The sequence below is a fragment of the Pinus tabuliformis genome, chromosome 8, assembly GCF_031772625.1.
Source record: "Pinus tabuliformis cultivar Carrire ecotype Pingquan chromosome 8, CPIR1, whole genome shotgun sequence".
Lineage (NCBI taxonomy): Eukaryota > Viridiplantae > Streptophyta > Pinopsida > Pinales > Pinaceae > Pinus > Pinus tabuliformis.
This window is the reverse complement of record NC_142294.1, coordinates 685,906,967-685,933,422: the sequence shown is the minus strand read 5'-3', so window position 1 is coordinate 685,933,422 and position 26,456 is coordinate 685,906,967. Positions and strand designations below refer to the sequence as shown.

The following is a 26,456-nucleotide window of genomic DNA, read 5'->3' as shown; positions in this document are numbered from 1 at the left end:
GAACAAGGTCATCAAACAACAGCACTTCCAATCAGTTCTCCACCTGAAAACACTTCAAAACAGGCTTATTTTTTATCATGTCAGCTGCTCCACTGAGCTTCTGCACTGGAATGCAACTGTCCCTCTTTGTACCTGCGCTGGAAGTCAAGATTAATGAAGGCTACCTGCGCTGGGCGAGATTGGCCAAGTGGCACAGTCATCCTGCAAGGTGTCAACTGCCCAGGAAGCTTCCAAACTGACACTTGGTTCATAAGATTCGCCCTGTGATGAGTAAGAGGTACTTGATCACCATGTGTAACCAAGGATCTCCAAGTGGACTCAAGAACTGAAGATGAACTGAAGAGGGAGAGGACACAAGGCAGCTTCATGTCAGTCTCAAGCTGACTCATCCTCTCTTCTTCTCTCCTATATATAGAGCTCTTCTATGAGGTCTAAGGAGGCTGGAATTTTGTTTTAAGCAAGGAGGTGCTGTTGGATTACAGTTAGAGCTATTGGGTGATTGTTTTACTAGAGGTGAAGAGGAGAGTTCTTGCTGCTGGGGAGGTGCTGCTGGATTGGAGCCATCATTGGTTGTAACCTTCTCAGAACCCTGTTACTTTCTATCAATAAAGTTTTGCATGTTCTCCTATATACTTGTATTACATAGATGTTTTGTGTTTACATGTATATTTGATGCACCCTAATCCATGCTTCAGTTATGAGTACATGTATCTTGTAGTTTGCTCTCTTGTTTTGTGCAGGATCTGTGTGTAGCTGGACCGGCTAAGAGAGCAAGAAGCTGGGAACGAGATACAAAGAGAGAAGGACAAAGATCGACTAAGCGAAAGACACCAGGTTGGTTGACCTTCTTTTCATTCTCTCTGTATTTTCATAAAGTGGAACATCAAAACTTTACTTTCAGTTGTTGCTAAAGACTGTCACCTTTAGAGTAGGGATAGGGTCATCCGCATCGGATACTTTTCCCCACAACAACATACCCGGGGAACTGCTGGCAAGGATTGCAAAATTTTCATTGGGAGGTCGAGAGACTAACTGTCGGAACTACACAAAAGGAAATCCAGACTATCGGGAGGTTGGTTGACTGCTGGAATTGTGCAATGCGCAATCAAAACTGGCCTATTGGGTGCTGAGATTATGCAATGCAGAATTTCAACTGGCAAGTGATGCAGGCCCAAGGACTGCATTGCGCAATTTTCCTAGGTCAGCAAACGCTCCCTCTTATAATTGCGCAAGGTAGTACTGGAGGACATTGTCTAGCCAAATTGGTGCATTTTCTGGGAGGAAGGCAGAGCCTTCCCTCTCAAAATTGTGCAATGTTGTTTGGGCAAGGTAGAGTCCGGGCCAAGGTTTCCCAAACCCGTTGACGAGCAACTGAAATCATATGAATATGTGAATGCATGGTGATACTGAGTGTAGGTAGGAGTGAATGATCATGTATGCAAACATTGAATGCAAGATTTAGAAAATGGAACAACATGCATGTGTGTGAAATGAGTCGCTGAATCAGAAACCGTTCGTGAAAGAGTGTCATGCATGTGACAATAGTGAGATGCAAACAAAAACTGGAACGATGCTTGTACAGGCTAATATGCATGCAAACGACAACAATCATTCACATAAATCAAGTAGACAACACTCACACAAGCCAAAACACAAAAAGTGACATAAATGTTGCAAAAGACAAGTAAAGCTGACTTATTTGGAAATAGCTGAGTTGGATGTGCCGAAGACTCTTGGATGTGTCGTGGGATGTCAAAGCTCCAAGATCGATGTGAAGAATGAGATTTGAAGCATCGAATAAATAATTTTGAGGCTCACGACACACATGCCACAAATCTAGGAAAATGCGACACTTGGAGGAAAGTTTCTGAAACGATCTTTGCATGTAACCTCCAATTGCTAAAAGTAGATCCCTAAAATCTAGGGATGCTTTTTGCATGTAGATTTTTGGTACTTCGGGAAAAAGCAACCCATGCATGCAAGTCAAGTTTTTTAGGTCCCAGGTGGAACTAGTCAACCTGAAGGCACATGCAACAATCTGCTTCACTGAGAGGGATTTTTGCACAATATCCGAGAGGAGATGGGCTGGCTGACTAGAGGGATTGTGTAATTTCTGGGAGGAACAGCTGATTGTTGCCCAAAATTGCGCAATTTCTGGGTTGAGTTGTTGTGCTGGGCCAGATTGTGCAATTTTCTTGAGGAAGTCTATTTGATAGGATTGCGCAATTTCTGGGCCTAGTAGGCTGTCAGTCATATTTGTGTAATTTCTGGAGGGAAGGTTGGTTCCCCTCCAGAATTGCACAATTTTCTGAGGGAGATGCTGAGCGAGCAGTTGGCCCAAGTCCGGAGTGGAAGCCTGTGAGGGGAGTGAAGCAAACTATCATGCACAAGCTAACAAGCTGCTAAAAAAACCAATGAATCCTATGTACTTGACTGTGCAAGACATGCTGCTAGGATGGTTGGTAAGGAGGCTCCAAAACAAAGCTAAGGCAAAATTTTGGAGGGTGGTCGTAGCCGCTACAACACGACCCTAAGCTCTTTGTTTCTTGTCTTCCTTGTGGCTTTAAAAGCTACTTCCCCAGTTGATGATCTACCTTCTATATCTATTCTCATTCGTATGCTATAAGAGTTCTATATAATTCTTCCATTTTCATCTTGGTCGAGTCCTTGGTTTCTTTTATGACAGATACCTTGGCATTATATTTTAAGGGAATCAATCCCAAGACCTTTTTTACAATCAAAGGATCTTCAAGTTTTTCTCCCAATCCTCTGATGGAGTTGATAACATCATCTGCTATGAGTAAGTAAGTCACACTATCTTCTTTCTCATCCATTTTTAGGTTTTCTAACCGAGCTCTTTACTTTTGAAGTTTCACCTACTTGACTTTATCATCACCTTCATACATAGTTTTTAGTTTATCCCAATCTTATTTGGCTGTGGTGCAGGACATCACCTTGGGCTTAATGGTTCTTGAAAAACTACCCATGATGATATGAACGGGTTTTGAATTGTAGCTAAACAACTTCTTCTGATCAGTATCAATTGGAGGATTTTTAGGAACTTTGTAGCCATTTATGATCGAGGACCTAACATCCACTCCTAAATCCTTTAAGTAGGATTCCATGCAACTGCTCCAAAGTGGATAATCATTTCCATCAAACACTGGAATTATTCTTGAAGAGATCCCTTCCATTTCCATATCTACTCATGATCTTCCCTTCAGTGATTAGATTTTTAGAGGGTAATATGCTCTAATACCAATTGTTGGAAATACTCGAGGGGGGTGGTGAATCAATATTTTGTAAATTTCAACAATTTAAGTATCAAAACAATTAACCAATATCATCACATCAAATGAACCCATATATATATATATATATATATATATATATATTCTAAAGGAAGCTACAAATTCTGGTTTACCGACTACAATTGGAAGGGCTACAACCCCAAGATTTACTAGCTCCCACTAGAAAGAGGTGATAACCTTCTGAAGGAAGCTATAACTTCCTTCCCTAGTACCACCCTACCTCCCTATAGAATAAAAGTTAAGATAAGATCTTCTCGAGATCTCGTACCAGGAACAATGGCCCAGTTACAACAACACTCAAACAACTTCAATTATGCCCCTTGTCATATCAATAGTTCAATTAAGAAGTGCATACCTTAGATCATCAAACCCACAAGTGATCTTACCCTAGCTTGCTTCAAGATCAATATCAAAGTTTACTTCCAAAAGAGGTCTTCAACAAATTCAAGATCTGCTCTCAAGGTTTGCTTAAGAAAGGCTTGGTCCAAGGCTGCTCCAAAATCTGCTACAAAGCTTCAAGGTCTACTTGCTAAGACAACTTCAAGTATTCCTCAAGGATTTCCCCTGAACTGTCAAAGCCTTATATAGGTATGAAATTAACAAGTACAAAAGTTCTGTTACAAAAGTCTACTCTAGAGAATTAAAGCACCTTCTTCAAACTTGCATTAACTTGCCTTTGACACCTCAAGAATAAACTTCAAGATTAACTCCAAATCAGCTCCAAATATGTTCTTTAAGGGATTTCAACAATAATCAAATCTAGCTTCAAAACAATGTCTAAAAAGACTCCAAAAGGACCTGAATTGAGGTAGCAACGGTTTAAAATATAGGGCTGAAAATCACAAGTTTAGACTAAGGCTTGAACAAGGTATGACCTAAGGCAGGAGGCCAAAATTTGGCCTATGTGATAGCTGCAAAGGAGGCCTTAGGGGGGGTGAAAAACTGGCCCCATGCATACCTGAATCATGCATGTGATTAGCCTTAGGTAAGGGTTGCAGATGCCTCAAATTCTGATAAAAAGATGTCTCAAAACAATGCCTTAAAAAGATGTGATGTCTTTAGGATAGATCCTTAAACCTTGGTCTCCTTCAGGATGTTCAACTAAGCTCAGGCCTCATACTTTTTCACCTTATCTTTTTGCCTTAGATCCACCAAATTTCTTGTTTAGATATGCCCACGATTAGGGCAATATATAGTGGTTGAGCATGCCTAGTTTGGGGCTGACCTGCCTAATGAAAAGTTGTGACTTTTGCTGGAGATGACATGATATTTTTTATAAATAGACATGATTGTTTGAAGCCAAACTATTTAGGGGAGGTTTAGGATAGTAAAAATTAATTTTTGACTTCCACATCATCTTCTTTCAAGTTGATTAGGACACGTGGATTTTGGCCAATAATTTTGAATTTCCTGAGGGGGTTGTAATAAGATATTAAAGCCATAAATTAATGGGGCATGATTTGGTGCAAAACCCATTCATCTAGGGCATTAATATGCAAGAATTAATATCTCTCTAACCAAGAGGACCCACAAAATGTGTCACCTGTCAAATGAAATGGAATGACAAGGGTTATCACTCTAGGAGGTCCTTTTATCCATAATTATTAACCTATCCAAGCAATTTATCAAAAAAGGTGTGGGTTCACTCACCCTTTCACATCAATGACTTCCAACACCCAAATATTTCAAGGATACCCTCAAACCAAGGCCCGCACATGCAATTCCCAAAGAGATCTTAGGGACAACCTTCATTATGGATCACGCAAAAAATATCCCAACTATTAAAGTGGATCATTTTCAAATCGAGGATGCTTACTTGGATTATTCGACACATGCCATTATTTTTTGATTTAATGGGTTATGGATTACAACATCTGTGCTCCAGGAATGGGTGCATTAGACTTGGTCCCCAAATACATATCTGTTTTTTTACTTGAAAGATATTTTGTGGTGTATTTTAAAGATCTGAAGGATTATGAAAAGTTTTTTTATGAAGGACCTTGGTTTTGGGGCCGTCTTGGGATTTTTTTCAAAAATTGGTTTGTTGGTTTTAACCTTCTCTCTATGCCAACTACAATCACTCCAGTGTGGGTAAAAGCCTCAAATTTTCGCCTTCATTTGCTCCATCCAGACATCTTAGCTAATTTGGGCAACTCACTTGGTCGTTTCATTAAAGTAGACATAGAAAGGCTTGAGAAGGTTATTGTGACCTTTACTCGAATATGTGATGAAATTGATCTTAGCAAAGGGTTGTCAGGCAAAATCATCCTCAAGTGGAATGACATTATCTATTCACATCTGGTGGACTATGAAAATACAACATTCTGCTTTAATACCTGTCAACAACTCGATCATATTCATAATGCCTTTCCCTCAACTCAAGGCTTATTTCCTCCTCCGATTCCAGGAATATTGATGTCGTCAATGCACAATTGGAACTGACTTCTTAACCTTATATGTTACGACCTCCCTTAACAGTCGCTATGGAAAGCTTTCTCGCAACAGTTCAGCCTTTAGCCCTCACTGGTCCTTTCTATCGGGACTCTTCAGTCCCTTGGAAAATCCTTCGTGGCCTCAAGCCTGCATACAAGTGACTGCCCCCCTCTTTCCTTTGATAATCCTTGAAATCGTGCTATTATGGTGGTGAAACCTTTACAAAGGATTTACGCGCAAACATGCGTAAAATCCAATCACCCCGCTGAAATCCTCAAGCTTGGCACAGTACCCAAGGTCATGCTTTATCGTAGTCGGGCGTCGGCCCTTCCGCGGGTCACAACCTCCAAGCCTTTTATTCCCTGACTTGCGATTATGCTATCGGGCTCCGCGGGCGTGCATTTTACATTACAGACCCGCTTCCACTGTTATATCGAAAATATGGAAAAACTCAAAAATACAAAGGAAAACCACCCGCGGACATGAAGGCCGGATCTCAAATTTAATAAGCCACAATTATGTGTGACGTCGGGTCCGTTATGCCGAGCTCCACTCCCCGATCCCTCCGATATGCGACCGCCGACTATGCGATATCGCAAGTCGGTAAATCGGCGTATCCAATGCCGGCACCCCGACTTAACAAAACCCCGATGCGATAACACGCTCGGGCCTGATATGATATTAGTTCTGCTTTATAAGGTTTCGGGTCCAGGTCTTCCCTAACTTTGGTTTGCGTCGATTTCCAATGTAATTTGGGTTTTTTCGCCTGCAGCCCAAGTTACATAAAAACTCCGCCGAACCAATCTTCACCGTCGATCCCTTAGATCTGACGACCCCTGAGTCTCACTTCTTTAGCCTTGCGTTCCTCTGTCCACAAGCCTTTTCCTCGCTTCTGCTGTGTGGCGAACAATTTCTTTTATGCAAGATTTTTGCCTCTCTGGTCACGCCGAAATTAACCTACAAGAATATATGCATACAGGAAATCTATAGTTCATATTAAACTCAATCTTTCAACCATTCGAAGTCAAAGATACACAGTTTCCAAATTAGACTTGCTCATAAAGAGAAAAGGAAAACATGGCAAGTTTTTTTTTTTGTTCAAACTCTCTCTGTGGTTCTCCTTACAACCTGACTGTAGGCTTACAATTTCTCTCTATTCAACTAACCCCTTACTCTACATTATTGTGTCCTTTTTAATAATTTAGTGGCAGTTCCTCTTGCAGTTCAAGGAAGTGTTTTTCCAGTTTTTGAGACAATTTTCTCAACTAATTCTCCTATAAGCCTATCTTGTCTAAATCAAAACTAACAATGGATGATTTAGCCTTTATTTACAATAACACAAAATGAAACTAAATAAACTAGAAATTTGAGATGTTTCCCTCTCTATTTGTCAAAATAGAACGGGAAAACAAAACAACAAACAAGAACCAACTCCCAGTTGTCGCCTCTTCATTCAGGTGCTCCTGCATCAGGCTCCCGGGGTGAATGAAATTCATGGCTCTTGTCCATGAGCTCTTCAATAGAGTACCCAACATTATGAATTTGGCCAGCATCTAACCAAGAACTATCTTCAATAGGATGACCCTTCCACTTGACTAGGTACTACAGATATTCCTTCCGTCGAGTCTGTCTAGCCACTTGGGTATCTAGGATCTGTCCGATCTCTAGAGGCTTTGTTGGAGGCATTTGTTTAATCCACATGTCACTTTCTTCCTGGGTGTCCCATGTTCGTCTTTTCAAACTGTCTTCATCCTTTGCTGCAATGTAGTGGTACAGGTCTGATACATTGAAAATGGTTGAAATTCCAATACCTGGACGTAACTGCAATTCATAAGCATTTGCAGAAAATTTCCGAAGGATCCTACAGGGCCTAATCTTTTTGCATTTCAACTTGTACTCACCTTTAGGAAACCTCTCCTTGCATAGGTGTGCTAATACCAGGTCCCCTACGTTGAATTGCACCTCCCTCCTCTTCAAATCTGGCTTTTGCTTGTATTTTTGGTTGTTGTTCTGTAATTTTAATTTCACCTGTTCATGAAGATCGTTGATTTCCTTTGTGAAGTCTTCACCATCAGTACTTCTACGCTCCAACTGTCCCAAATCTCGTAACTCATGTACTCCCCGTGGGTGCATTTCGTATAGGATCTAGAAAGGACTACTGCCTGTACTCCTATTGGGGAAATCATTATAAGCAAATTCCGCTTGTGCAAGCACATGATCCCACTGTCGAGAAGTTTCTCTAACCAAACTCCTCAACAAATTTCCTAGACTCCAGTTCACCATTTCGGTTTGGCCATCAGTCCGTGGATGATAAGCTGAGCTGAAGTTTAGTTTGGTGTCTAACTTCTTCCACATGGTTTGCCAAAAATGCCCTGTAAATTTAACATCATGATCTGAAACAATGGACTTTGGCAAGCCATGTAATCTGATTATCTCGGTAAAGAACAAATGTGCTACATGTGTGGCATCACTAGTTTTCCTGCAAGGAATGAAATGTGCCATTTTAGTGAAACGATCCACCACCACCATGATGGAATCAAATCCCCATTGTGTTTTTGGCAAGCCTAAGACAAAGTATAAACTGACTGAGTCCCATGGTTTGCTTGGAATGGGTAAGGATGCATACAACCCTCTGTTTTGGCGATGTCCCTTGGCAAGCTGACACATTTTACATCTATTTACAAATCTTTGTACATCTTTGCGCATCCTCGGCCAATAGTAAAAGTGGCTTAACTGATCCAAGGTCTTGTCTATGCCAAAATGCCCGGCTAAACCTCCACTATGCTTTTCTTGGATTAAGTTCTCTCTCATAGAACATTCTAGAATACATAACTACCCTCCTTTGAACAACAATCCTTCTTGCATGTTATAGTCCAGCCACGAACTGCTATCTCTCAATAATGGATTTTGGCAAGCTTCATAAGCTTCCTTAAAATCTACATCTGCCCCATACAAGTCCTTAAGGTGTTCAAATCCTAACACTTGTATGGTACTCTCCTGTAGGATCAGATTCCTCCTGCTTAATGCATCTGCCACTTTGTTGGCTTGACCGCTGATATGTTTCAACACAAATGTAAAACTCTGTAAGTACTCCACCCACTTTGCATGCTTATGGTTCAGCTTATGCTGCTGCATAATGTACTGCAATGCTGAATTGTCTGAAAATAAGACAAATTCATTTGCCAACAGATAATGCCTCCAATGTTTTAGTGCCTGAACCACCGCATAAAATTCCTTGTCATAGGACATGTATTTTTGCCTACTTTCATTTAGTTTCTCGCTGAAATAGGCTACCAGCTTGTCCTCTTGGCTGAGTACTGCACCAATGGCTGTTCCACTAGCATCACAACGAACTTGGAAAAGTTTGTTAAATTCCAACAATCTTAAAATCGGTCTTTCAGTAATTTTCTTTTTGAGAAGCTGAAAGATCTTCTCTACCACTTTGATCCAATGGAAAGGCTGATTTGTTTTCTTAATAGTATCTAACATGGGTGCACAAATCCCAGTGAAATTTTTAATAAATTTTCGATAAAAACTCGCCAGTCCATGAAAACTCCGCACTTCAAACAAACTCTTGGGACATGGCCAGCTAGCTATAGCTGCAACCTCTTCCAGATCCATTTTTAATTCATTCTCAGCAATCACAAATCCTAGGTAAATTAACTCTTTCTTGAAAAAAGAACATTTCTTCAAATTTATCAGCAAATTATTTTGCTGCAATCTTTCTAATACATACCTCACGTGTCGAAAATGTTCCTCCTTTGTCTTGCTGAATATCAGTATATCATCTAGATACACAATCACAAATTTTTCAATGAATTCCTTGAGCATCTCGTTCATCAACTGCATGAACGTACTAGGAGCATTGCTAAATCCGAATGGCATAACCAACCATTCGTACAAGCCTTATTTGTCTTGAAAGTTGTCTTCCACTCGTCATTTTCTCGAATTATGATTTGATGGTAGTCGCTTTTCAGGTCTATCTTTGAAAAGTATGTTGCTCCACTTAGACAATCCATCATATCATCCATTCAAGGTAATGGGAATCTGTACCTAATAGTAATCTTATTAATTTCTCGGGAGTCCGTGCACATTCTCCACTCACCTCCTTTCTTGGGAGCCAAATGGTTGGAACTACACAAGGGCTTAAACTCTCTCGAATCAGTCCTTTATCCAACAACTCCTGCACTTGCTTCCGGATTTCTTCATTATCCTTTGGACTCATCCGGTAGGCAGCCTTGTTTGGCAAACTGGCTCCCGGAATAAAATCAATATGGTGACTGATGCTCCTCTTTGGTGGTAATTTATCTGGTAGATCATCTACCACAATATCACTAAATTCTTGCAGCATGCTCTGTATCTCTACTGGTAAATCAGTAAGGTTGGTGTGTATTAATACTGCTCTTGGTCTCCTCACAACCGCATAACCTATTTCACTCTCTTCAATCTGTTGCAGAAACTCCTTTCCTCCCAGCAGTAATGCTTTCGTTCCGCTTGTTTCTGCTATCTCCTCTCCTTCCTTGGCTTCTTTCATAGGTACCAAGGTATGCTTTATCCCATCCTTGACAAATCTGTAACAATTTGCCACTCCATCATGGACTACCTTTCTGTCGTATTGCCATGGTCTGCCCAGTAGAATATGGCACACATCCATTGGCATGATGTCGCAAATCACTTTATCCTTGTATTTTCCTATATTAAAATCCACCTCACATTGTTCATCAACTAACAATTGGTGTCCCTTCTGCAACCACGACACCCTGTATGGAGTTGGGTGTCTTATTCTCTTCAAACCCAATTTCTCCACCATCTCTATAGCTACCAAATTATCAGTACTCCCGCTGTCAATAATCAACTTACAACATTTTCCGTGTGACTTGCATGCAGTCCAAAATAATGCTTTCCTCTGCGTCTGATCAACTACTTCCTTGGCTGGTTTTAATAACACCTTGTTCAATACCAAGGCTTCCCCGGTCTCTGGCACATTCTCCACCTCCTGCGGTGGTGCCTCCGCTTCATTGGATTGAGTAATATATGCTCCCCTCTGCCAGTTTGCTCGTTTTCAGGACATTCAAAGGACCTGTGTCCCCACTTGTGACACTTGCAACACTGATAGGCATTCCTCTACCTCTGCCACTACCTCTTCCTCGCTGGTATGGCCTTCCTCCTATGGTGTTACCTTCCCTTTCACTCTGTCCTGAAGTCTTCAAACTGCTACCCTCTTCATTGCTGCTGGCAGTCTTACCTTTGCCAAAGGTCTGTCCTCAACCTCTACCAGAACCGCGTCCTCTCCTGGCATTCTGTTTCCTAGCAATCTTTTCTTCTGCCTTCAGAGCACTCTGATAAGCTTCAACTATGGTTTTTGGTGAAAGAATTCTAATTTCATCTAAGATTTCCATCTGCAGACCATTTACAAACCTCGCAGTCTGCTGAAGAGTATCTTCAACATTACCAGCTCTCAGGTTAATTTCATAAAATTCTTCGATATATTCCTTCACATTCATCGTTCCCTGTTTCAGGTTCTGCACCTGTCTGTAAAGGGCAATCTAATAGTCTTTGGGTAGAAACTTGCTCTTCATCTTCGCAACCATCCTGTCCCACCTTCTAATCAAGGGTTTGTTTAATCTCCTCCTTTCTGCGTGTACACTATCCCACCACAATGTTGCATGTCCCTTCAATTTGGTGACAACAAACCTGACCCTCTTATCTTCACCGATTTCTTCATACTCAAAATATTTATCCAATTCATTTATCCAGTCCAACAGTGCCTCCATGGACAAATTGCCATCATAATTAGAGATCTCTGGCTTTGGCTCGCTGCAAGCCAACAAAACTGACTTTAATAGCTTAATTTCTAGCCCTTCATCATCTGATCCATCTATCATAACCACATTTTCCTCTTCACTATTATCTCCATCTTCCGGCTCTCTACGCCTCCCTACTTCCAATGCTGCCAAACGTGCAGTCAGGTTTCTGATCTCTTCTCTTAATTCCCCATCTGCTGCTCTTCTGACTGCTCTTCCTCGACCCCTTCTTCCTACCTCCATCTTCACTGAGAGAAGGTAAAACCTGCTCTGATACCAAAATTGATGCCATCAATGCACAACTGGAACTGACTTCTTAACCATATAGGTTACGACCTCCCTTAATAGTCGTTGTGGAAAGCTTTCGCACAACAGTTCAACCTTTAACCCTCACTAATCCTTTCTATCGGGACCCTTCAGTCCCTTGGAAAATCCTTCGTGGCCTCAAGCCTGCATACAAGTGACTGCCCGCCTCTGTCCTTTGATAATCCTTGAAATCACGCTTTTACGGTGGTGAAACCTTTACAAAGGATTTACACGCAAACACGCGTAAAATCCAATCACCCCGTTGAAATCCTCAGGCTTGGCACAATACCCGAGGTCACGCTTTATCGTAGTCGGGCGTTAGCCCTTCTGCAGGTCACAATCTCCAAGCCTTTTATTCCCCGACCTGCGATTATGCTCTCGGGGCTCCGCGGGTGTGCATTTTACACTACAAACCCACTTCCACTATTATATCGAAAATATGGAGAAACTCAAAAATACAAAGGAAAACCACCTGCAGACACGAAGGCCAGATCTCAAATTTTATAAGCCATGATTATGTGTGATGTCGGGTCCGCTACGCCGAGCTCCACTCCCTGATCCCTTCGATATGCGACCACTGACTATGCGATATTGCAAGTCGGTAAATCGACGTATCCAATGGCCAACACCACGACTTAACAAAACCCCGATGTGATGATGCACTCGGGCCCGATATGATATTAGTTCCGCTTTATAAGGTTTCGGGTCTGTGTCTTCCTTGACTTCGTTTTGCGTCAATTTCCAATGTAATTTGGGGTTTTCCTCCTGCGGCCCAAGTTACATAAAAACTCCGCCGAACCAATCTTCACCGTCGATCCCTTAGATTCGACGTCCCTTGAGTCTCACTTCTTTAGCCTTGCGTTCCTCTGTCCACAAGCCTTTTCCTCGCTTCTGCTGTGTGGCGAACAATGGTAGCTTTTTGCCTCTCTGGTCACACCGAAATTAACCTGCAAGAATATATGCATATAGGAAAGCTATAGTTCATATTAAACTCAATCTTTCAACCATTCAAAGTCAAAGATACACAATTTCCAAATTAGACTGCGCATAAAGAGAAAAGGAAAACACGGCAAGTATTTTTTTTTGATTCAGACTCTCTCTGTGGTTCTCCTTACGGCCAGCCCGTAGGTTTACAATTTCTCTCTATTCGGCTAACCCCTTACTCTACATTATTGTGTCCTTTTTAATACATTAGTGGCAGTTCCTCTTGCAGTTCGAGGAACTGTTTTTCCAGTTTTTGAGACAGTTTTCTCAACTAATTCTCATCTAAGCCTATCTTGTCTAAATCAAAACTAACAATGGCTGATTTAGCCTTTATTTACAATAACACAAAATGAAACTAAATAAACTAGAAATTTGAGATGTTTCCCTCTCTATTTGTCAATATAGAACGGGAAAACAAAACAACAAACAAGAACCAACTCCCATCTGTCGCCTCTTCATTCGGGTGCTCCTGCATCAAATAAGTTACAAGGATGGCAAGATCCAAAAGCTCCAAAAGGAGCTAAGAATTTTTCAACTCACAAGACAGAAAATATGCAGCAACAAAAGTCTTCTACAGCTAAAACGAGTCCTTCATCCTTACCTCAACCACATGTAGGGACATCTCATCATGCAAAAGTCGAGATCCATCCCTTTGATGGAGAGGACAACATACAAATATGGTTTTGGATTCATCATTGAGTGGCCACAAAAGCTTCCATGAATCAGAGCACTCAGAAAGTGATAAGGAAGCAGCTAAAGTAGCAAAACCTCTGGGTTTGGAATGAGACCAAGGAAATGTTATTATTGTCTCCCTACATCTGTCCCTATTAACTCCTTGGAATGGATTGATGTACGATCATTCCTGGATTCTTTTATTAGGAAAGTAGTAAGAGAATTGCCATTGTCGATCGTAGGTTAGTTAGTTTCCATAGAAATTCAAGTTAGCTTATCTCTTGATTTTTGATTTGGTTGGTATTCCCTTGGAATTGACCAAACAAAATTATCCGTGAACATGTAAATGATTGATTAGAAGGTAATACAATTTTTTAATTCACAAGAAAGAAAGAAAGATCAATTGCCACTATTACACTAGATATAATTATTTCATTAACGCCACAAATGGGCTAATTAGAGCATGTCTCCGGAGACTTGAACCCATGCAATTGGGGAAACAAGTTGTTCACCAAACCACTTGAGCTAAGATCCTTTGACTATAAAAGGAAAGGAGAAATGGGGGTGGGCTTTGATATACTTATGTGTACATGAGCCATGAAACCATTTAAAATGATCTTTTTGGGTGCAACCACACGTTCAACCACCACCTTAAGGTGCCCCATGGCTCCAGGGAAGCCCTCATGAGAGTTGAAACTTTTCGAATGGTGAAAACTCCCCGCTTTCCAATATTGGATGTTTTGCAATATTCTAGTTACAAATATGAACCATAATTATTTAAATATTTTCAATGTGACATGCATATTATGATTTTTTTGCATGAAAAAATTGTTTGTAATTTTATTAATAAAATCAACATTAAAATATCATAAATTGAATCGATTTATTATTTTTATTTATATTTTGATTGAGTTAGCATTATGTTTTATTATATTAATTTTTTTTATCTAACCTTTATTTTACAACCACTACAACATATAATTTGAATATAACCCACATTTTACAATACACTACAACATATCATTTTAATGTAATAAACATTTATGTTTTACATTTATTTAGAGACACATAACATATAATTTTAATATAGTGAACATTTACGTTTTACACTCATTTAACAACATGACAACATCTACTCCATAGTAAATTGGAAAATGTCTTTCTCAACACAATAAAGATAAATATATAAATTTAATTATAAAAATAAAATAAAAATATAATTTTCAATGTATATAACACCAACACCACCTACTAACCTAAGTAACAATAAAATATAAATTTATGTTCACTTTGGCCATTACACATCCATCTTATATATATATAATATTGGAAAAATCTATCACAACTTACTTATCAAACCAGACTCATCACTATAATTCATGGTAAACTACACCACCTGTAATTACCCCTTAATGGTCTCAGCTGATAAACTACACCACTTGTAATTACACATTGATGGTGTGTAAAAAACTTACACTTTTACACTTAGTTAAGAGATGCCTGACATTAAACCGTTAACCTATTTTCTTAAATTCCAAAAAAACCAAACTCTTAACTAAATAAAAAACCAAACTCTTAACTAAATAAAAACACTTAAACATAGTGGAGACCAAATATCTATTACTTTAGACCTACTCTAGACCAAATATCTAACATATTTTGTTACTTTCATACAACTTTAACTATATCGTACTAATTATGCATTACTGAAAAATTACACAAAGCAATTGCTAAGCCTCGAGTACAACTAGCCTCTAGCCTCGATGGAGGTGGTATGTGGATAACATATAATATCTTTCGCAAGAGATAGTGGTGTGGCGTAGTTGGCAATGGCCTTGGCATGCCATGACTACTTGCAGGCGTTTGGTACAGTCAGAGCTTTTCCTCAGAATGACCACATGTCTTCGTCTTCCTTTTCACTACAACAGCATTTAAGTTGGCATTTGCCTGCACCTATTCGGAGATGCTGCCCCTCATCTTCTCCGTATTCACCTTTTCTGCATATCACTTCAAGCCCAAAACCCACAAGGGTGGACACCAGTGCAGTGAAGATTCTAGCTGGTGGACACCTGCGGGAGACAGTTAGGGGACTCGCCATGTCAAGACGAGAGGTGGGGTCGCTGCAATAGCCCTTACTTGCATTACATTGTTGATTGAACAGCCTGCACAGGCCAGGCAGCGCAGGAACACCAAAGCCATCCCCATTGAAGAATACAAAACCAGCAGTAAGTTTCGATACCGCAATTTGGCGCTTGTTTTTGGGGTATTATGGCCTGCTGTCGTTGAAAACGATGAAAACTAATACATGTTGCATTTGATAACTAATACAGAGATATATAATGTTGCATTCGATGATAATAATGATAATAATAAAACTGGTGCAAAATAGCCCCAAGAATGGAAATGTACATTTGAAATTTCATAGTAACATTAAAAACTGCCCAAAAGCCACCAGCACTACCAAAGATAAAAATGAGGCAAAGTTTAAAAACCAACTACAGTATAAGCTCAGCACCCAGTGGCAGATCATCGTGGTTCTGGGGTCACCTTGGGTGATCTGGAGCAGCTGTGGGATCATTACAAGCCATTACCAAGCGTTGGGATCATTACAATCGATTACCAAGCCATTCCCAACGCAGTGGTTTACCTGTGGGATCATTACAAGCCATTACCAAGCGTTGGGATCATTAAAATCCATTACCAAGCCATTCCCAACGCGGTGGTTGACCTGTTATAAGTTTGGGAGTTTTTTTGGCATATTTTTCTTTTGAATTTATTTAGAATCTGTTTGGGATTTTATGGAATGAAAAGTTTAAGTGGTGAATTCTCAAAAATACATGTTTTTCAGGGTGGGTACTGAATCTATATACAGTAGAAAAATATATTTTAAACAACAAAAAAAATCACAAATTGACCAAAATGACAAGTTTAAGTTGTGAATTCTCAAAAATACGTTTTTCAGGGTGTTGAATCTAGTAGAAAAATACATTTTAAACAACAAAAAAAATCATAAATTGACACCAAAATCTCCTACAACACATTCCCAACATCATTCCCAACCATCATTGGCAAGTTCAACCTCTGGGATGGCAAGCTCTAACACAAGAAACTTCTAATTCTGTCTTCTGGGGATGCCAACTGTGCCTCCGCTCCCTCCACTTTCTAAAAGCACCGCTGGACATGTTTGTACTAATTAGTGCACTGTCATACCAAGTGAAGCTTCTGGCAGGCTGGCTGTCATGAAATAAAGCATCATTCCTTTTCTTCGAGAAGAAAGTGAGCATTTCAACTCGTATCACCTACCATCCTGATGGATTCTCCACAGCCCAAGGGAATTTGTCATCTAACACGGATGTCTTTTCAGTTAATGAACATGAGAAGGAATTGACCACAAAAATATAAAATTCAATCCCGTGCAGACTTAGCAAAGTGACAGGATCAGGTGTTTAAGAGTTTCAGTTCTATCACACACTGAACATTTGTGCTGCAGCCTGCAACATTCCCAGGTCACTAAATCTCCTACCAAAGAGAAGGTTTATAGCAGGGGTTTACAACAACACAGAGAACCATAAACAACAAAAATGAGTATGCCCACAGTGAAAAAATTCAACTCTGTACTGCTGCACCACAATGAAGGATTACTTTCTTTTTCATATATTCAAAAGTTTTTGATTACAATGATATATAGATTCTAATGCGACTGTTATCTACTATTCTTATTTAGCCCTCCTATGCATCAGCTGCATGATCTGATTACATGACAGAACTGTTAGAATATTTCTGTCATATCTTCCTAAATATATCTAGTCTGCAGTGGTTTTTATTACAGAACCGCTACTTATGTTTTCAGAGATCTCTAAACATATGCATTAAGATGAATTAATCAATGCCTTCAATCTCCCCTTGATGTTCAATGCATTTGACTTCCAAGTTCCGACATCTGTCTGAACCTTTCAGAGCTTTCCTTTGTAAGTGCCTTGGTGAACACGTGCAAATTGATCGCTGAATCTGCATAATCTCAATTCAATTTAACCGTCTCCTACTAGTTCTTCGATGAAGTGATTGTAGAAATTTTGTAAATCATGGTAAACAGACTCTGCACCGTACTACAATTCCTACGGGAAACTAAAAAACAGCAAAGCCAAGAATCTATCAAAACAGCTCTGTCAGTAAATGCTAGAATCTATAAGCACATGCTGTAGAACACAATGAACAGAATTCAATATACAACTGCCAATGCCTGTCACTGCTTTTATCAATTCTGAACATGAAAAAATGCTACAGGAAAATACCCTTAAACTGCCCGCTGCTAGACTCCACTCAATGAATGAATCCGTACCTCTGCCCTCTCTCTTATAGATCTGAGAAGGGCATACTAACGTTTACAAAAATAGGTTTGCATGTGACTCAAACTCAGAAATAAAATTTACCAAAAATAACCAAACTGAATTTTATTTTTATTTTGACTTCTAGTTCATCTTTATTTGGTGACGCATGCCCTTAAGATTAGCTGGTGTTAGCACATGTCTCATCTAAGGCTAGCATGTAGGTGCCTGCATGCATGTGCCCTCTCCCTCTATAACTAAAGAGTGATGCGCCCATATCTGCAGGTGCCCAGATCTTCTGCTGTACAAGATGGTCTGTAGCTGACAGGCGCATGCATCCATTCATGATTGCATCCTCTCCCTCTGTCTTGAGGTACTTTTACTAACAGTGACATTGTATATCTGTGCATTAGCATGGCCATGAAACATTGGATTTTTTGTCATTGGAATGACAGAATTGTTGTCGCAATGAACAATAGTGGCCATACTTTGTTCTTGCTTCAAATTTCCCAATACTCTCCTCGACGAAACTGCTTGACATGTTGCAGAGCTTGCCGCAGTTTATTCCTCTTTTGTTGCTGTTAATAAAACTATGGATTGCTTCTTTGACAACTGAAATATCCCCCGATCTAAGTTGCAAGAAACATGTAAGAGGGGTGTACCATGTGCATTTTTATATGGAAACACAGAAATACATGTGGTACCGGTTACTGCAAAATCTAGCGCCTTAGTGCAAAGCCTCATTACACAATAGATTGAGAGCAACAATGGGAGTAGTTATCAATGTCACCTCAGCAACTATTCCCATGGATTTTATGGTTGGATACAATTCTCAAAAGGGAGGCTTCCCTAGTGGATCTTAGGGATTAAATAACCCAAACGATTAATGCTTAAATACCTCCTGAGGATTCTACTACAAGGTTCACCCAATGATAAATAAGCGGTAATTAGGGTTTCGTGTGATTTAAAGTATATTTTCAAGAAAACAAATTAAAAGGTCCCTATGGCTAAATCTAGAAGGCTTAGTCAGAGTAAAAGAGGCTCAGATAGGTATCCAAACACATGCAATCAAGAAAATATTCTTTGCTCTTATAAACTATGGTTTTAATCAGTAGATTTACAATATGCAAATATTTATAACAACAATAAGAAAACAACCCCAAAATCTATGATAAATAAGTAAAAAATTAGGGCTATTCAATGAGTAAATAAGAGAATAAATTATAACAATTCTCAATGGCTAAAAATACATAAACAACAGTAAAACCATAGATGTCAACCCTAATTAGTGGCTGAAAAATGCATGTAAAATAATTTTTTTACTTTTCCAAGTGAACGCATTCAAAGCCTAACCCTAGGACAATGAGATCTCTTACCGATCGAATTGGTAGGGTTGCTGAAGTCCTTGCAACTTACTCCTGACTGGCACACACAAGATTGGGGCCCACTATCACCTCAGCCCAGTCCCCACTCTTTAAGCCTGATTACCTCCTTAATGGCTATGGGAGGATTCACTTTGACTACTTCACCCAATCAATAAAGATTAGTGCCTTGAATTGGATTTATGGGTGAAGTGGACGACTTAATTCTTTGTTGTTCTATTGGTTGACTGTGTAAAAAAATGTAGTAAAGCTTTCGACCAACAATATATGACATTCAAATTGTAGGATATATCAATGTGAGAAGTGAAAATGACTGTACAAAAAATATCCTAACCAAATCTAAGGTTATTTATGTGATTGGTGTTGATGTTGGTAGCTCCGATATGTACTTCTGCACAAGCCTATGTGTCTAGGTGTTGAAATGTAGCGAGTGAAGGTCTTTTGGCTTGTGCCTTAGCCAGTGAAGACCTCAATTTGTCTTTCTCTAGCATGAGTGCGAGTTCATGAATTAGACTTCAGATATGATGAGTTTATTTCTAGTTTACTGGAATGATCATAAAGATGGCATGTGTAGAGTTGGAGCTTCAGTTAAGTGGAGTCTTCATCAGTTTGACTACAAAATGAGGTGTTTGTTACAAGTTCAGTTAGAGAGAGTTAGTCTTCAGTCTTGATTGAATGAAGAACGAGTTAAGACTCTAATTGTTGATTGGAGAGTGAGAGAGTATCACTCTCAGTTAACTCACTATTAGAACTAGACTTCTAAAATTGAATGGGGCCTTCCTTGCATGCTCGAATTGGGTTTTTAAAGAGGAGGATGAAGGCACATGATACACATAAGTTTGTGAGATCATCTTTGATTGTAGATAGCGCAAAATTGAGCATCAATTGTGCGCAAAATTGAGAGCTTGTGTCCTAAGAAATAGGAGATCACAAGTGTGCAAGGAAATAGGGATTTGCGCTAAAGAATAGGAGCTCCCTTGTGCGCTAGGAAATAGGAGAAGTGCGCAAGGAAATAGGGGCTTTAGTGTGCAAGGGAGTAGGAGCTAGGATCAGAGAAGAGTTTGGGCAAGTCAAGGCTATTCAGCAGGGGAACAATTGTGTGCTAGAGGGCTGAGATCAAGCAGTGATCAAGTAGGCCGAGATCAATAGTATCAGCTGAGATTAGTGAGAAGAAGCAAAACACTTTCTCAAAGACAGATTGCTTTGTAATAGATCCGACTGCTCAAGAAAAATCAATAAAATACCTCAACAAAGAAAGCAAGTTTTCCCATTTGGGTTTCTTGGGTAAAACAAGTGTGTCAATTTGTATGATGTGTTTCCATCTCTCGATTATTTTCTGCTGCTTATAATTTGTTAACAAACTTTGTATCTTGGTGAAAGTAAATTTGGTTTCAGTTTTTAGTTGCCTTGTTTTCAGTTATTCATCTAAGTAGTTGCAGAGTTTCAAGAAATTTAACATGGTATCAGAGCAAAGATCAACATAAAGCCCAACACCAAATTGTTTAGTCAGTGAAGAGCGCAGATTAGGCAGAAGGCTTGTGTTAGAGTTTTTGAAGAGCAGTTTTTGGATAGAGTTATGTCATTCCAAGGACTAAGGGCAAATCATTGTTTAGACGCAGCTTCAAATTTCTGCTCATGGAATGGGAGGATCTCAATGGTGTTGGAGGATAATGGAGTGTTAGAATTTGTGGCAAATCATATAGTTCCACCTCAAGATGCGCAACAGTTGATCCAACATAACAAGAATGACACCAAGGCAAGGAGGATCATTCTTGAGGGGGCCAAAGACCATATTTACCCTCATCTCCATGGGAAGAAGGCATCATTTGAGATGTGGAAAGTCATCTTAGATCTGTATAAGGGTTCCAGTGATGCTAGGAAGCTTGCATTGAAAGACAAGCTAAGAAATATCTGGATGAGCAAAGGTGAGCCCATCATTACGTATCTTTCCAATTTCATTTAGGTTTGGGATGAGCTAGCTGGAGTGGGCACTACTGTAGCATGTAATGACCTTGTGAGTCTTGTGATTTTGGGATTTCATAAGTCTTGGGAGAATTTTTAGGATGTAGTCAATGGCGGCTGAGAGAATCTTCTCGGCTGGGAAAGGTTGTGGTCATACAGTGTTCAAGAAGAAATACAGAGAGGGATGAGCGCTGGAAGAACTTTGCCCTGACAGGCAAAAGTGGTAGAAGCCAAGGGAAAGAAAGGCCAAGGAGAGGTCGAGTCCAGTTAGAAGGGTGAGAAGAAGAAGGATCTGAGCAAGTTCAAGTGCTTCCATTGCCATGATTTCGGGCACTATGCCACCAAGTTCCCTAATCGAAAGGAGTCTAGTAATGAGGATCATGTGGCTGCAACAACTGAGGTAGATGCGTTTTCTTCTTAGTTCGAGAAATATTTCTCATTCATAGCTTGCATGGAAAGCTTAGTAGGTAGTAGCGTATGGTATATTGATTTTGGAGCACCCTTCCATATGACCGGGAACAAGGAATACATTAGCCACTTGAAGGAGAACGACATGTAGTTTCATATTGAGCTAGGAGATGATGGCAAGTATGCAACTAGGGGAGTTGGTACTGTCAATTTTGAGAGGGAGTTAGGTAGCTCTCTTCATCTCAGGGATGTCCTCTATGTTCCAGGACTGAAGAAGAATCTTGTTTCTGTTGCTACCCTAGAGGATAAGGGTTATGATGTCATCTTCAATAGAGGTAAGGCTTACCTCAAGCACTTAGCTTCTGGATGTATGAAGCAAATAGGTGTGAGGATGAAGAATCTGTACTTGCTATAGGTTGAGATAGGCGCAACCTTGAGCAGCAAGGCAGGAAGTGCGTAGAGTAGAGACATGAGGTTTGAGGAGAGTAGAGCTTTGAGGGAGTCCTTAGAGCGAGAGCAAGTTAGAGTACCTGAGGAGGAGCTACTCACTCCCAAGTAGGAGCCTCAGCCAGTATCACAGATTGAGTCTCAGCCAGGTGGCAAGAGGGCCATATAAGAGGATGACCAGGAATCGGCGCAAGATCAGGAGAAGAGACCAGGACGAGTGGAGTTAGCCACTCAGTCAGTGATTCCCAACACAGGGAGGAGGAAAGTCAAGTGGGTTGATCAAGAGGTCCAGGAGCGAGTTGAGACTCCTAGCTCTATGCTCAGGCAGAGCAAGTAGCCACAGAGGTACACTGGGTATATGGCACTGATGACTGAGTTGATAGACTTAGAGCCTTCTTGTTTTGAAGAGGCAACCTCTCAGCAGGGTTGGTGGGATGCCATGGTGGGGGAATATTCCTCCATCATGAAGAATGATGATTGGGAGATTGTGCCATGCCCCAAGGGAAAATCAGTAGTAGGCTCACGATGGGTGTACAAGGTGAAGCTTGGAGTAGATGGAAATGAGGAGAAGTACAAGGCCATGTTTGTGGCCAAGGGCTTCTCGCAGGTTTTAGGTCATCGACTATGATGAGACATTTGTTCCAGTGGCACGTTATTCATCCATCAGGACAATTCTGGCACTTGCAGCTGAGTTGGGGTGGAAGATCCACTAGATGGACGTGAAGACAACATTCCTCAATGGGGTGGTTGAGGAGGAGATTTATATGGAGCAACTAGAGGGGTTTGAGACTTTCAATAGAGACACTCATGTCTGTTTGCTGAAGAGAGCTCTTTATGGGCTCAAGTAGGCTCCAAGAGCATGGTACACTCACGTTGATAACTACCTTCAGGGATTGTGCTTCACTGACAGTGAGGCAGATGCCAACCTGTACTACATCACGAGTGGAGGGCTTCTGCTCATTCTAATGCTCTATGTTAATGATCTTATATTGATTGGAGCAAACAACTTGATCTAAGATTGCAAGGAAGATATTGCAAGGGAGTTTGAGATGAAGGATATAGGGCTTATGCACTATTTCCTCGGGCTAGAGGTATGGCAGGGTGATGGGGAAATCTTCTTGGGACAGGGGAAGTACACTACAAAGATCCTCAGGAGGTTTCATATGTAGGAATGCAGGCCCATGACCACGACTCTAGTCATAAGCTGGAGGAAGGTGGACGCTAGTAGAGCAGAGCGAGCAGATGACTGTGTACAAAAAGGGATAGTGAAGCTACCATAGATTCCAACAGAGGAGCAGACAACAAATATCTTGACCAAGGCATTGGCAAGGGGCAGTTTTGTCTATTTCATAGATAAGTTGGGAGTTATACAATATCCCTTCCTTGCTAAGAGGGAGTGTTGAAAATGTAGTGAGTGAAGGTCTTTTGGCTTGTGCCTTAGCCATTAAAGATCTCAATTTGTATTTCTCTAGCATGAATGCGAGCTCATGAATTAGACTTCATTTAGGATGAGTTTATTTTCAGTTTACTGGAATGATCATCAAGATGGCATGAACAGAGTTGGAGCTTCAGCTAAGTGGAGTCTTTGCCAATTTGACTACAAAACGAGGTGACAATTACAAGTTCAGTTAGAGCGAGTTAGTCTTTAGTCTTGATTGAAGGAAGAACTAGTTAAGACTCCAAGTGTTGATTAGAGAGAGAAAGAGTGTCACTCTCAATTAACTTGCTATCAGAACTCGACTTCTAAAACTAAATTGGGCCTTCCTTGCAGCTCGAATTGGGTCTATAAAGAGGAGGACAAAGACACATAATACACATACGTTTGTGAGATCATCTTTGATTGTGGAGAGCGTAGAATTGAGCATCAATTGTGCGCAAAATTGAGAGCTTGTGTCATAAGAAATAGGAGATCGGAAGTGCACAAGGAAATAGGGATTTGCGCTAAAGAATAGGAGCTCCCTTGTGTGCTAAGAAATAGGAGAAGTGCACAAGGAAATAGGGGCTCGAGTGCGCAAGGGAATAAGAGTTGGGATCAGGAAAGAGGTAGGGCAAGTCAAGGCTATTAAATAGGGGAACAATTGTGTGCTAGAGGGCTGAGATCAAGCAGTGATCAAGGTAGGTCAAGATCAATTGTATTAGGAAGGTTAAAAATACACTTATTTTTAATTGTTGTAAGTGTTCTTGTAATCATAACAATTTTTGTTAAGAATTCTGTCATTATCTGAAAAAAGATGAACTCCTTGGTATCTTTAATTGGGATTGTTCTGTCCGGAAAGGAAAATTACTAGGAATGGTTCAGGAAGGTTAAAAATACACTTATTTTTAATGATTTATGGGATGGAATTTGTGAAGGAAAAGAAGGGAATTCACCAGATCAGCCTGACGAGGAGAAACAGTTAGCAATCTGGCAAAGTAAGGATAAAAAGGCCTATGCCTTAATTTCCACTTCAGTCTCAGAAGAGGTAAGCAGATACATTGCTCAGAATAAAACAGCATATGATGCCATAACAAAACTAAAAGAGCTTTATGATTCACATTCTGAATTGGAGATAATTCAGTTATTGTTGAAGTTATTTAATTTGGAAATGAAAGATAATGATCCTCTAAAACTTACTTCTGAAATTAAAGCCATCAATCATGAAATTGAATCTGTTGGAGTTAAAGTTTATATGCAACTCACTGCCTTTATAAAAGCTCTTTACCCTAGTTATTCACACTACTTGGAATCTCTCCAAGCTAGTGGGCAATTAAAAGATTTAGATTTTGACAAATTAGTAGGGAAAATTGCAGAAAGAGAGAAGGCTTTTGGCAAGAAAGAAACATCACATAATTCTAATACTGAAACCCTATGTCTTGCTCAAAAAGACCAAAAACCTCAAGAAGAATCTGAAAGAAATACTAAGGGTAATAGAGGTCGAGGTAGGAAGAATTATAGAGGCAGGGGGGGCAGAAATATTCAGGGAGATAGACAGCAGAATGATAAACAAAGAAATTTTCCTAATAAAACAGCTGTAAAATGCTTTAGATGTGGTAAAATTGGACATACAGCTGCAAATTGTAGAATTCCCTGGGAGAAAATTAATGAAAGAAGAGAACAAATTCTTGAAAAGAAAGATCATCTAATTCCAGAAAAAGGACAGTCTTCTGAGAATGCACATTATGTTGTTGCTCATTGTAATTTTCATATGGAAGATATATTTAGTACCTCTTTTTCTTCATGGCATGACAGTTGGATTTTAGACATAGGTGCCACTTGTCATATGACCTTTAGAAGAGATTTGTTTGAACAATTCAGTGATAATATTGATGGAGTAGTGTATTTTGCTGATAAGTCTCAAATCAAACCATCGGGGATTGGTTCTATTCAGTTAAAAATTCCTGGACTTTCTGATTATACTTTGAATGATGTTCTTTACATTCCTCAGTTCCAAAGAAATTTATTATCTCTTGTACAAATAAGACAACAGGGACATTCCATCCACATATTTGATGGTAAAGTGGAAATTCGAAGAGCAGCTGATAATAAAACTGTAATGACTGGTGTAGAAGAAGATAAATTGTTGAAATTGAAAGGTGTGCCCTCTGTTACATTGAACACAAATTATTCGGTTCAGCAAAATTATACTTTGTCATATTCTTTATTGTGGCATGCACGCTTTGGTCATATTAATTATGAAAGTATTAGAATTATGAGAAAGCAGGGGATTAAAGGACTTCCAACTGTTCCCAGAAAATTGACCCCATGTAATGCTTGTATATTGGGCAAGCATCACAAACAATCTTTTCAGAATTTTGCTTCTCGAGCTACAAGAAAATTAAGTCTCATACACTCTGATTTGTGTGGATCTATGCCTATACCAACTGCGAATGGCAATAAAGACATACTGACTTTTATTGATGATTATTCGAGGATGTGTTGGGTTTATCTGCTTAAGGAAAAATCACAAGTTTTTGATGTGTTTAAAAAATTTCATTTCTTGATTACAAATGAAGCTCAACTAAATTTTGGTACTATAAGAACTGATAATGGAGGAGAATATACTTCACATGTCTTTGAAAAATATTTGCAAGAGAATGGCATCAAACACCAGACCACAATACCATATAATCCACAACAAAACGGTGTTGCAGAATGAATGAACAGAACATTACTTAATATGGTAAGGTCAATGATTTATTTTAAGAATGTAAAATTAATGTTCTGGGGAGAAGCAACGCTCTGCGCAGCATATATTAGAAATCGGTGCCCATCCTCTGTCATTAATAACAAAACTCCATATGAAATGTGGTATAATCATCTTCCTGCTGTTAAACATTTCAGAGTTTTCGGTTCTCAATGTTATGCTTTGATTCCTAAACAACAGAGGAATAAGTTGAGTGAACGGAGCAAAAAATGTATTTTTTTAGGGTATTCTATGACTT

General features: G+C 39.8%; 2 protein-coding genes across 2 annotated transcripts in view; one reads left to right on the top strand and one right to left on the bottom strand.

Moving 5' to 3' along the window:
* Positions 1-8,576: 8,576 nt before the first annotated feature.
* On the bottom strand, positions 8,577-11,791 carry LOC149237442 (uncharacterized). Its single transcript, XM_089369271.1, has 5 exons — positions 11,439-11,791; positions 11,072-11,276; positions 9,996-10,788; positions 9,008-9,226; positions 8,577-8,686 (listed from the first exon to the last, which is right to left on the bottom strand). The coding sequence occupies exons 1-5, from the start codon at positions 11,789-11,791 to the stop codon at positions 8,577-8,579; spliced, it is 1,680 nt and encodes a 559-aa protein (XP_089225397.1).
* Positions 11,792-15,264: 3,473 nt separating this feature from the next.
* Positions 15,265-26,456, top strand: part of LOC149237441 (FKBP-like peptidyl-prolyl cis-trans isomerase family protein) — a 108,359-nt gene continuing 97,167 nt past the window's right edge. Inside the window, 2 exon segments of the mRNA XM_089366819.1 lie at positions 15,265-15,619; positions 15,622-15,735. Of these exon segments, the coding sequence (XP_089222945.1) occupies positions 15,340-15,619; positions 15,622-15,735 (394 nt within the window). The 5' untranslated portion in view covers positions 15,265-15,339.

Excerpts from the sequence above, each read along its gene's own strand:
- LOC149237442 (XM_089369271.1), bottom strand. The coding sequence starts at position 11,791 with ATGGAGGTAGGAAGAAGGGGTCGAGGAAGAGCAGTCAGAAGAGCAGCA. Across the intron at positions 10,789-11,071 it reads CTTATCAGAGTGCTCTGAAG|AGGGGAGCATATATTACTCA; the intron begins GCAGAAGAAAAG and ends GCAAACTGGCAG. Across the intron at positions 9,227-9,995 it reads TGATTTTATTCCGGGAGCCA|ATACTATTAAGAAAACAAAT; the intron begins GTTTGCCAAACA and ends CACCCATGTTAG.